The 13148-nt window shown below is 36.9% G+C and overlaps 1 protein-coding gene across 1 annotated transcript; it reads right to left on the bottom strand.

Moving 5' to 3' along the window:
• Positions 1-236: 236 nt before the first annotated feature.
• LOC131040966 (uncharacterized) lies at positions 237-1760 on the bottom strand. The gene is made up of 2 exons (XM_057973935.2): positions 1020-1760; positions 237-895 (listed from the first exon to the last, which is right to left on the bottom strand). Exons 1-2 carry the CDS (start codon positions 1535-1537, stop codon positions 646-648), a joined length of 768 nt encoding a protein of 255 aa, XP_057829918.2. The 5' UTR covers positions 1538-1760; the 3' UTR covers positions 237-645.
• Between the last annotated feature and the right edge of the window lie 11388 nt (positions 1761-13148).

Below are 13148 nucleotides of genomic sequence, written 5' to 3'. Positions count from 1 at the left end.
AAAGAATGGTATCTATTATATTTATTGAAAACCTTCATGAATATAGAGACCCTAATACAATTCTTCAAGAGTTACCTACTCTACCGATGTGCATATATTCAAACTTTCTATCAAGCATATTATAATGATCAATATACTAGAACTCTCTAAAATATTTTCAAAACCCTATGAAATAAATCTACACATAACACATCCTATTTAACAATTAAAAATACTAATATTTACCGATACATATATAACAGCTTAATAATTGAGTGAAGCTTGGTATATAAAATCTCTCCTCTTCTCCTTGTACAGAAAGAATTGTCTGGATCATATTAATTCCAGTTACCACTTCTAACTCTACAAATTCTGGTTTTTCCTTTCATTTGTCAGATCTAAAGTTTAACAAAAAGATAAACAAACTATATAATTAGAACAGCTTTACAGCATCCGCATGGTTGGAAGCATGCACACTTTGCACACTTCCCCGCCACACGGCAGAAAAGTGTGATGGATTCATGCAGCTTAATACTGTGAAACTGTTTAACGCGCAAAATTAAAGTTGATGAATAAACGAAGCCGCCATTAATGTGTGACAGTAGAGTCGAAATAATTTATCAGAATGAAGGCATCGCAGAACTCAAGGTTGACGACAATATAAACTTAAACGACATGCCTATAATTTTCGATCGGATGTACAATTGCAGTAGGTAAGAGCAGAGAAATGATGCAGAGAGAAAAAAAAGATAATATGTTTGTTAAATGACAGCAAAAATGCAAAAAAAACGCTAAAAATGGCTCTGTGTCGCCATTTTCCTGTGCATTACCCGTCTGCAAAGTCGTCATAATGCGCAAGATGCGACTGGAGGCGTCCTTGAAGGATATGCCTATATATTTTCGATCGGATGTACAACTGCAGTAGTTAAGAGGAGAGAAATGATGCAAAAAGCGAAAAAGATATAATCTTGTTTAATGACAGATAAAATGCAAAAGAAACGCTAAAAATGACTCAGTTTTGCCCTTCTCCCGTGCATTACCCGTCGTCAAAATCATCATTATGCGCAAGATGCAACTGGAGGCGTCCTTCGCCCCGCCATGCGTGGAGAACTTCATGCGGAGGAAGCTTCACTTCCTGCAAAAGAAATCTCCCGTCTTTTTTGCAGGACTTGAAGAAAAAGCCTGCGTGGCCGTTCCGCGCTATTGATGGCAGCGGTGGCGGAAATTTATTGCAAGGTGCTCTATGCCGCCTGGGAGTCCCCTGTTCCGTTTCCTCCACAAAATTTTCCTCGGCCTTATCATCGCCATTAAAGGCTTGAATTTTAGGGCTTTCAGTCTCATCCGAGCTCTCAAACCCTAACCCTTCCGTGCAAAGCTGAAGAGCCTGAGGCGAACTAGGGCCGATCACTCCATCGAACAAATGATTGTTCTCCATCGATGGAGGAGGCGCAGGGCAACATTTGTATTCCAAGACTGGATCGAAAGCCGGATTTAGCTTAAATATGTTGCTCCAGTCATCCTCAATGCATTTGCCCTCGCCTTTGCCGCTGCCATCCATAGTCGGAAATATCTGTGGCGTAGCGAATGCTGCGATCGAACTAGTTGTATGAATTTTTCGACTGGAATTCAAGGCGCCATTAAATGAGCTGGGAATCGCAATTGAAGGAAAGTGTGCGGTGGATCAACGTCAGAGAAAGGTAAGCGGATAACTGTCGGCGAGGAATCCATGTGTAGTGGAGGCTGGTGATGACAAATGGTCGACGTCGATGAACCCTGCTGACGTGGACAGCTCAGCATTGTTGATTACAACGCTCATTATTTGTAGCGTTTCTGCTTGTCGTCATCCTCAACGCATTTGCCTTGCTGGCGTGGAACGAGTGGCAGTGCTCCATTTTATCATCAATGCCCTCACGTTTAGAACAAAAGCAAGGTGGGGATTTTCAACTGAGAGTGATCCCCATGTACCAATTGTCTCCCCACAATTATTGGACATTGTTTTTTTTGTTTTTTTTGGTTTTTTTCTATTTTTTGTTTTTAAATCTATTTGAAAAGATTTAATTAGCATATCTTTTTCTTTTTTTGGATTCAATTGTATAAATTTCTTACACAATCAAATCTAGAAACAACAAAGTCAACATTTTGGTTTCGAGAAATATAATATCACTATCCAAAATATGTCGATATATCTTCTCCCCTATAAATCGTTAGTTGAAAGCAACAACCCGAAAGCCAATCATCAACAAGTATACTTGGTGAAACTTGAACCTTGGACCTATATGGGAAGAACCCAAAGCTTTAGTATAAGCTTACAATTTGAGTTCCAAGCGTATCCTCTTTATTTACTTAGGAGTTAATTTCAATTTAATGAACCATTTGCAATTTTTATCACCAATATTTCTGATCAAACTTCATGATCCATCATCTAGATGTTACAACAAAAGGAAGAGAGAAATGAATCTTAATGATGGATCACAAAGTTTGATCTAAAATGTAAACAACGAAAATTGAACCCAACCCAATCTAGAAATTTGTTATATTGATCATATGAATTGTGACAACTTCATGTTTTTAATTTTAAGACTTGTTTTTTATTTCACTTTAAAATTATTTTATTATATTTGTTATATTAATATTTGTTTTAGAATATTATGTTGGTTTTATGTTTTTATTTAAAAGATTTATTTTTTAATTATATGTGGGCTTTGTTTTGTTTTTATTTCTAAGAAGCATTCTTCCTCTTAATGCAATTATATAATGCCTATTGCCATGGTTAGTGGGTGTACTGTTTGTTATTTTAAGTTTTGGATGTTTGTTATTAGAAGTTTTGGAAAGATCAACTAACAAATGATGGATGTCAATTATTCATTTTTAATTAATTCTTCCTTCTTTTTATTTATTTTAAAGTAACACATTAGTACATTTTTAGTTATTTTAAGTTTTTGAAATCTCAACCAACAAATATGTTGATCGTGTTGATTTGTCATGTCTAAAAAAATAGTGTATCAATTATTTAGATCTTTTAGATCTTTAATGTTTGAAATAATAAATCTCAAGTATTGATTGTTATGCTTTGCTCCTTGTTTATCTTACAAATTATTTATTATTAAATGTGAAACATATTTAGGTTTTTGAGGTCTACAAAAATAAGCATATCAATTATTTAGATTTTTGATGGCTTGAACAACAAATATCAAGTGCTAGTTATTTAAGCTTTGCTCTCTTTTTCTATCTTACAAATTCTCCATTTTAAGTTCAATTTAATTTCACTGTTCATCAAATATATGAAGACCACCACTTCTTTAAAAGAGAGTGACAATATAGGTCTACATAAATAGACACAAGGGTTAAAGACAAGCCACTAGTTCATAATCATATTTTTTATTAAAACTTCTCTTATTGATAATCACCAAGTGTGGTTAAGTTTTTAACAATTGATCCTTCTTACAAGTTAAAAAAGAGAAGTTACAATAGCTCAACATTCATTAAACAAAAAGCACTTTAAATCATTGTATATATAATAGATCATGTACTTGTCTCCTAGTATACCCTATATATTATAGGCCCTTCATCATAAGACTAATTGTGTGATGCCTACCCCAATGATGCATTAGAAAAACACATGCAGGAAATAAAACAAAGATAGTAATAATTTTTTGAAAAGCACAAGATCAAATGCATCTATAAGGAGTTGTTCATTACCTATTGTTAGGCACAATATACAATTATAATATTTTCATGTTGCAACTAAATTGTATTGTGCACACCAAATACATAAAACCTTGTGCAAGGTATGTCATGTTGCACAAATATGAGTTTGTGTTGTCATTGATGTCAAAATTGCTGTCATTGATGATAACTTGGTCTAGGAGGTTGATCAATTGTGTTCTAGAGGAATGCATCATCAAAGAATTGGTTATAAGTTCATGTGGATGTGTGGAGATTAACCATGGTTTCGTTAGATGGTATATTCGGTTGTCTTATGACTTTTTCAAAAAATTGAAGGTGTATTATGATAGCTCTGAAAATTGATTGCATGAAATTTTTAATTTTGAGCTTAAAATATTGGTTTTCTGGTTTTATGTATATCCTCTATAAATGGTCTAAGGACTAGGGTTTAGGGTTTATCAAAGTTTCTTATGTTTTGTAAAGAAAACCCTAGCATTAATACATCGTGTGATTACCTTTTTCCACTTAAAGCCAAGGGTTGTTTACCATGGGTGGGGACATTTTATTCCCTAAGTATTAAATGGTGGTCAACAGGTTTATGAAATATGATTTTCTATGGGGCATAGAATTTTCTTGTGACCGGTCTCCCTCAAAACATTTGTGCCCACACCCATAATCTCCTAAGTCTGAAAGTCCTAAGTATTTCAGCTAGTTGTTAAAGACAAAATGGATCCAACGGTTCGCGCTTCCTCGTGGTCAAAAAGTGCAAGGATGATAAATATTGCGGCATTGCGAGATTGTGCCACGTGTTTTCAATGGAAACTAACAAGGTTGTCAGTATAGTCGATCAAAGTATTGTGTTACCAGTTCTCAAGCGGTAAAAGTCAGTTTACTAACAGTCCCATCAGTTTGTACGTGTTCAAAATGAATGACAATCTTATGTTCGGAGGTAAAAGGTGGTTGATCTTTAAATCTGAAGGAGTTAACGAGCATTGTGCGAAGCAGTAAAGAGTAAACACATCTAACGGTTCCCCGTATCCCCGCAATGGAAGTTGCAAGGAAGTTACGGATCGTGGCATCATGAGATGATGCCACGTGTCTCGAGTGGACCAAGAAGACCTATGGTGAAGCCACTGACAGAGTCAGGTCGAAAGATGATATAGTGCTGATTAGTCAAGACTTGGTGGGTCCACGAATATAGATAGAGGGTCAAATGTCACGTCAACAAACAATGATCGTTAGATTTGCCAAGCTGGGTAAGATTTGTGGCTGAGTTTCAAATGTGAAATTAGGAGGGATATTTGAAGGCATTTGTCATAGCCCGCATGGGAGAGATGGGATGAACAGGATACAAACTTGTCGACTTAGGATGATTAATGACAAGTTGGGAGATTTTGATGGCGACCCAATCTAGGAGGATTATTTTTCAAATTTTCTATCGAACAAAGGACTGATTCGACAAGGCAAGGACGATATCTCAAAGATTTGAAAGGATTAGGATAAGCTTTCGGTTCAAGTGTGATGGATCACGAGTTCTCTGATGAATTCAGAGATTTGTTTGTTGACAGAGATCTAAAGTAGAAGAATGTACACCCATGGAAGAATAAAATCAGGATAAAATCACTCACATCAGATGAACCTTGACAGAAGAATACAATGGATGTGATATGCATGAATTCTAGTGTCCATAGCTGGCAGATTGAATTAAGAGCACCAGAGTGATGATGTTTCACGAATAGGCACTACTTGATGAAGTATTATTCAACTATAAATATAGCAAGGTGGTGATTAAATTTGTAGGAGAGTATGAAGCCTTTTCATTTTCTGAATGCAGTCTTTCCTTTTGCAAGGGGAATGACATTTGAGCAAGCTTGTAAATGGAGTTGCAATATACTCTGTGATATTGGATGGTTTTTTTCTCTCATGTGTGAGTATGTCTATTGCCAGAGGGGGCGTGAGAGCCTTTTCTTATGAAGAAAGGCCACTCATGGCACAACCTCTGCATCTACTTTGTCACTGGATGGCAGGGGGTTTCGAGAGAGAGCTCGTAGAGGAATGAAAAAGGAACATGTTTGGGTAGGGAGTGGCAGAAATCCATCCATGTAGCTGCATGGAAGTTGTGACCCCTCCCTAGCATATTATTGTAGCGTCCTAAAATTGCGACTCTTGCAATTTTGACCGCATTTGGGTCTTCACGATGGCAATGCAACATGGAACCTGAATGGAGACCCCGAAACTTGTTCATGACATCAAAAACTGCATTTTTCAGCACCCTGGCCTGATCCTCCTTGCACATTGTTGTCCCTGGAGGTGGGACCATGGCGCCCAGCGCCCTGGTCCTTCAGGACTAGGGCGCCCAGCGCCCTGGTCCCCCAGGACCATGGTGCCCAACGCCCTGGTCCCTGGCCCTATTTTGGGCCCGGTCTCCTATGGGGCTTCGAGTCTTTATGTTTGCAATTTGGAAAATAGTACTTCCTGGTCGGCCCAAGGTCGGAAAAATCAGTCTTTTAACCCTAATTGACAAGTATATAAACTACATTTCCTCTCCCATTTTGAGAAGGAAGGACATATGTGTACAAGACGTGGAAACGATATTCAAACATTCAAGCATTCAAGCATTCAAGCATTCCTTCAAGCAATTGATAGTTCTAAGTCTCCATTCAAGGCTAAGTGTTGCATTCAAGACAAGGATTCAACCATTGAAGAGGAGATCACATGTCACATACAACATACAACATACAACAACATCTACACCTTCGCATGTAAGAATACAAACATTCTTACAACAAGGTACTAGTACTTGTTTTACATTACAATCATTTACATTTATAGCAATTTCTCATTTCTTGGTTAATTCCAAAACCCGGGGTTTGACCTAAAGGAAAACCCCTCATCCCTAACCCCCCAATCGTCCTCTCTTTTCTGTGTGTAGGTTGCAGGTACGCGGCTGTAATTGAAGATCTGGAATCCTTGTGCAGAGACGAACAGATCCCCCTTCGTTTCGCGGATTTTTCGGAGGACCGTGTGCACGCCGAGCGCCATCGTCCTGTCAACTTTTGCTCAAATTTGCAGAACAGCACCATCTCGACATTTTACTGCTAATTCCAGGTCCGCAGCTGCATATCATATCCCTATCTCTGTTTATAAGCAAATCTTTCCTACTTTCTATGCATTCCTAGTTCAATCTTTCTATCTACATTTCTTTACAAAAGAGGGTATCCTTGCTATCACAACCCTTGAAACTCATATAGAATCCAATCTTGCATTGCGTGGGATTGGATCTTGTGGGTTTCAACCCCTCTTTTGAATGTAAAGTCTCCCCTAAAGTGAAAACCATCAACCCTAGTGACTCTCCCTTCTCTCTCCTTGGAGTTGGGGAGGGGAGAACAACTAGGGTTTGATTTTTCCGCTTTACAATTATGTTTCCCCCCTAACTCCCCCTCTCACTGCCTCTGATTCTAGGCATGAAGGTTGAAGCTCCTCCTCTAGTTTAGAGGCGACTTTTCTTCTTGTCGGGATCCTATTTCCTTTCCTAGAAGGGAAATGCTCAATAGGACAAAAGAGCAACATCTCACACTCCATCCAAAGGTGTTAGGGCGATAACAACATGGCTCAAACAATTTTGCCCCTACCAATTTTTCTATTAAGAATGATGATTCACAGGTGCCAACACATGGATATGTAAACATTTTGTAACAGAATTGCATACGACCCTTTAGGACTAATTGTTAAGAATGAAGCTTTTGTTGACATGTGTCTTCTAGATGGAAGCTTGTTGCTCCCTTTATTCTATAAAAAGGGAAATCATGGCCAGAAGAAAGGTTTAGATTTGTTGGGAGTGTCTTGTAGGTTCAGTTTTCTTATTCCTTGGGTTTTTCCTAAGTCTGTTTCCAATAGTGAGTCTAGGTGAAGCAAACAAGCTGTAAAATCTTTTACAAAGAAAATAAAGAAATGTTTTAGTGTCAAATTATGTACAGGTTCTTGAAGGAGCTATATGTAAAGTTTATCTTGTGACAGAGATAACATTTTGTTTAAAGAAAAACAAAAATTTGACTCTTTTCTCTCCATTGCATGATTCTATCAATTTTTAAATAAAATAAATCAAGGGTTTGTTTCATTTAGTGCATTGTTATGATGTATGTAGCTTTCTGTTTATGCTTCGGCCCAAGGGGTCAATTAAATCATTAAAATAGAGTTGCAGAATGATGGGGCTTGTGCAAGGATTTTAGATAAGTAGTTTGGGTTGGCGTTGCAAATGAGATATATTGTAAGGCACTATTATCTTAGATCTTATGCTATCAGATCAAACCCTGTCATATTTTTAGGTTTACGTTGTATATCTTTCATGTGCCCAATGGAGTAAGGCACTAATCAATGCTTGTAACTGGTGATATTTATCAGTCTTGTTTTTTTTTTAATTGATGAATCTCTACAAACCTTTTAAAATAGCAGAATATCATCTGTTAATTTTTATGTATTTTCTGAAAGTTGTCCCACCCATCTCATACTCCAGCTTAAGGTTGAGGATCACTGAAGGAATTTGCCATCCTTGAGCATTCTCCCTTTAGGTTGAGTCCTTTTATGAGATAATTTTCTTTGTTTTTTAGTAAATTCCTGAGTATCGTTGCAAAGAACAAAAAGATTGCTGAAGGGATCACCCTCCTAGGTCTTGCAGAGCCCAAAGTGTAGAAGGATCTTGTGTCCTTGTTAAAGTTGGTCCAAGCCTGATGGATATTGATAGTTGGAGGTGGCTCTCCATAGATATTTGGAGGAATCAGCTTGGTCTCTAGTCCGTGGCAGTGTAAATCCATTCATTTTTGGGAACCAACAAAAATGGCGACTCTGCTGGGGAGAATATGAATTGAAAGAATCTCTGGTATGAAAGATTTGCTAAATATATAGTCGAGATTATCGCATCCGAGTCACCAATAAAAATGGTGACTCTGCTAGGAAATGTTGCATAAAGTTGTCTGGGTCTTTTATGATTTGATGGTTGAGCGTTGCTCCCGCGTCGCAAGACTAAATCTTTGCCCACAGGGTGAAAAAAATTTCTTAACCTGTCCCTTGTCGATTTGAGTCAATTCTCATAAATGTTGCTGGAGAATCTGCTATAGTTCATCTTTTGTCAAGAGTTTGGTCCAAATCTGTCCATTTTTTAAAGATTATTTGTAATACCTCACAAGTTGTGAGTGCTGACTCTAAGACTCTGAGATCTATGCACCAATGTGTGTTTGCTTGAAGAAGAACCAAGAAATTTGCAGAAAAGATGAAGCAGATTTGAGCTCTTATGATGAAGTACCCTGACAAGCTGAGGACGGATTCCATATAAGTCCATTTGATGATAAGGAAGTGTTGCAGTGTTGTGTGAAGCAAGTTTGACTTGTGAAGGAATTCCAGTTGTTTGAGTATTTGTCCTCTACAAGGAGGTGGTGACTCTGTCAAAGATCAGTGTTAAAGATTTGAAGGATTGAAAGGGATTTTACAAGTCCCAGGTTAAAGAAAGCATCAACAACTTGAACATTTCCAGGTATTTTGATTTTCATGGGTCAAGTGTATTTTCATGAAAATTATGTGAAAAAATATTCCCTAAAGAGTGAAAGAAGCACTAAGGAAGGGAATGGTAATGATTATTTTACATACTCCTATGATTCAGTTTCCATTTTTTGTATGAGATTAGACGAAATATGTTTTGAGCCTTGCAATGTGATAGTTTAATATTTATGGCAAAAGGAAAGAAATAGGGAAATGGATGAAAATAGGTATTATGTGCATGTGATTCCCTATGAAATGTCAAATATAAATGTGCGACCTTTGCCAAATAACCATAGAAATTTCTTTATGGAGAGATATAAGCCATTGAACTTTAATGGTATCCAAAGTTTTCCAAATCCCGTTCCTGCAAAGGTTAGGGAAAAATTGCTAGAATTCATTGGGAAAAAGTCAGAATCAACACGACAACATTTGCAGGAATTTTCTAAGTTAATAGAGGATTTTGAGATAAATCAGGAAGATGTTTTCATGAAGTTGTTTATTCAATCTTTGAAGGAAAATGCCATAGACTGGTTTTCTTACCTGCCAGTATGTTCTATCTCATCATGGGATGAGCTAAAGGTAGCATTTAGGGAACAGTTTGGTGAAAGAATTAATCCAATCTTAGTTATGAAAATGTTCATGGGTATCCAAAAGGAAGAAGGTGAGTTAATACCTGCTTTTAATGTTAGGTTTGCTAGGGCATTGGATGGAATTCCTAGTAGTTATAGACCAAATGATGTAGTGTGCTTAGTTGTTTATTTGGCTGCATTTGACGAGGAAGAGAGTTATTTGTTGAGAGATAAAGATCCTAAAACCTTGCATCAGGCTTATAGGATAGCCATTGATATTGAGAACAACTTGAGATATGGAATCCCTAAGGGTTATCTATTTGCCAGGGTGTGCTATCCCACAATATTTGGGGTTAAAAGAAAGGTATTAGTTAGAAGATAAAGATTCATATCAAGACCCTTATATCCCTATTGATCATATTAGCCTTGTTATTGATTATGATTTGAATAAAAATATGAGTGAAGAGAACTTGTCCCAGATAGTGGTTATTCCTCATATTGATGAAGAAAAGGTTAATAAGAAATTATCTCAAATATTGGATGTAGAGGTGGATATGATGTCAATTACTTTACCTAGTGATAGTAACAATGGTTTTTCCAGAGATGAGATCTCACAGGAGATTTGTTTGTAGTCTTGTGTTTCAGATAGATCCAACAGTGAGTATGAAGAATTGGAAAGCGTTATGTCTGATATAGATGCAAATATTCAAGATTTTGATGATATGAATACAGTCTCTCAGGAATCAATCATATATGATAATGAAAATTCAGATGATAAGATGCCACCAATTTTAGTTAATAATATTATTGGGATAGAAAGCAACATGATGTGTATAAATGAGGAGATTGTCTTTGAACAAGTCATTTCTAGCATTGAGGACCAGACTGTTCTAAACTGCTCTCACTTCCAAAATGTCCCAGAGTTGACCTGCATGTTTAAGAGGAATCTAGTTCAAAAGAATCAAAATGATCATGGTAGCTTTGTTGGGGCTTATGAATGTCTTAACATGAAACATTCATACTATGAGGATTGTATTGTTGGGTGTTGCTCCAGTTTAGATTCTAATTCCTTTATTCCTGATGAACCCGAAGATAAGATGAGTAGTGGTTTTAGTGAAAATATCAATGCATTATTTGATGAAGATGCAGATGAAGATCAATTGGTACTTTTCTATAATGTTTTTGAGTAGGGTTTTCATATTGTTCTTAACCCTTTGTATGAAGAAACAATTGAGAATCCGAACACTATTATATCAACTTATGAAATGGAATATTATAAAGATAAAGGTGTAATATCTAAATTAATGATAAGTAACAATGATCAGTTTTCTCCTGTTGTTGATATTGTCGACATTAAATTAGATACAGAGCAGAAGGATGAAATATGTGTCTAGTTTGATGATTTGCAATTACATGAAGGGGTCATCTCTGATCCTTTTCCTCCTCTTGATAACAGTTTGCTTGTTATGATCAGTAAGAAAGTGGATTTTTCAGAGAGTCCCTATTTCAGTAGGCAGGCTGATATTGCAAGTGAGGCATGCTTTCTCAGTTATGTGCCAGAATATGAGATTTTCCTTTTTCAACTGGATGATGTCCTTACATAATGGGATATTGGTTGCACTCAAGATGTGTGTTATGTTAAATACAATGCATCTGTGTCACATAATAACAAATATTCTATATCATTGCATAATTTTCAGATTTTTAGTAGTAACTGCAGTGATAAATTTAAGCATAGTGGTTGGATGAAAGTAGCCAGCAAGTTTGAAAAATGGTTTTCCACTTATGTTATTAAATTACATTTGATGCTTTCAGAAGAAAATCATGTTTATGACATATGAAAGCACTGGTTGAAATTGGCAGATGGCATTGGGCCATCATATGTGGTTTGACCCTGCAGGCCACAAACAATTTGGGGTAGAGTAAATTTTTCCGACTCTATGCCCAATGGAGTTATTAAAAAATTCCCTCTTAAATTGCCTGTTCATGGACAATTTTTGAGGTCCTACTTTTCTTAAAGTAGGTGTTTTCCATGAGCACTAGTTCAGTTTTCTTTGGTAGTATAGTTTCCTTTTCTGTTGAAGTTACCACGTCCAGGTAGTTTCTTTTTGGTTTGCCCCTGCAATTGGTATGCTTCATCCAAATTTTCTGGTTTCTCACCTCATTCCTCTGAAATGAGTGTCCCCAACTAGATCCACTGATAGCTATGAAAATTGATTGCACAAAATTTTCAATTTTGAGCTTAAACTATTGGTTTTTTGGATTTATTTGTATCCTCTGTAAATGGTCTAAGGACTAGGGTTTAGGGTTTATCAAAGTTTCTTATGTTTTATAAAGAAAAACCTAGCATTGATATATCATGTGATTACCTTTTCCCACTTAAAGCCAAGGGTTGTTTACAATGGGCAGGGCCATTTTATTCCCTAAGTATTAAGTGGTGGTCAACCGGTTTATGAAATATGATTTTCTATGGCACATAGAATTTTCTTGTAACCGGTCTCCCTCAAAACATTTGTGCCCACACCCATAATTCTCCTAAGTCTGAAAGTCCTAAGTATTTCAGTTGATTGTTAAAGATAGAATGGATCCAACAGTTCGTGCTTCCCCTTGGTCAAAAGTGCAGGGATGATAAATATTGCGACATCACGAGATTGTGCCACGTGTTTTGAGAAGAAACCGACAAGGTTGGTAGTATAGCTGGTCGAAGTATTGTGCTACTAGTTCTCAGGCAGTAAAAGTTGGTTTACTAATAGTCCCATTAGTTTGCATGTGTTCAAAATGAATGGTGATCTTATGTCTGGAGGTAAAAGGTGCTCGATCTTTAAATCTGGAGGATCCAATGGGCATTGTGTGAAGCAGTAAAGAGTGAATAGATGTGATGGTTCCTCGTACCCTCATGATGGAAGTTGCAAGGAAGTTATAGACCACGACATCATGAGATGATGCCACGTGTCCCGGGATGACCAAGAAGACCTATGGTGAAGTTGCTAATAGAGTTTGGTCGAAAGATGATATAGCGCTGATTAGTCGAGACTTGGTGGGTCCACTGATACAGATCGAGGGTCAAATGTCATGTTGATAAACAATGATCTTTAGATTTTCCAAGTTGGGTAAGATCTGTGGTTGAGTTTCAAATGTGAAATTAGGAGCGATATTTGAAGGCATTTGTCATAGCTCGCGCGGCAGAGATGAGATGAAAAGGATACAGACTTGTCGACTTAGGATGATTAATGAAAAGTTGGGAGATTTTGATGCCGACCTAGTCTAGGAAGATTATTTTCAAATTTTCTATTGAGCAAAGGACTAATTCGACAAGGCAATGACTATATCTCAGAGATGTGACAGGATTAGGATAAGCTTCTGGTTCAAGTGTGATGGGTCATGAGTTCTCTGATGAATTCA

Source organism: Cryptomeria japonica, chromosome 4 (assembly GCF_030272615.1).
Source record: "Cryptomeria japonica chromosome 4, Sugi_1.0, whole genome shotgun sequence".
Taxonomy (NCBI): Eukaryota; Viridiplantae; Streptophyta; class Pinopsida; order Cupressales; family Cupressaceae; genus Cryptomeria; species Cryptomeria japonica.
Note: the sequence above shows the minus strand (reverse complement) of the source record. Positions and strands in the feature narration are given on the sequence as shown.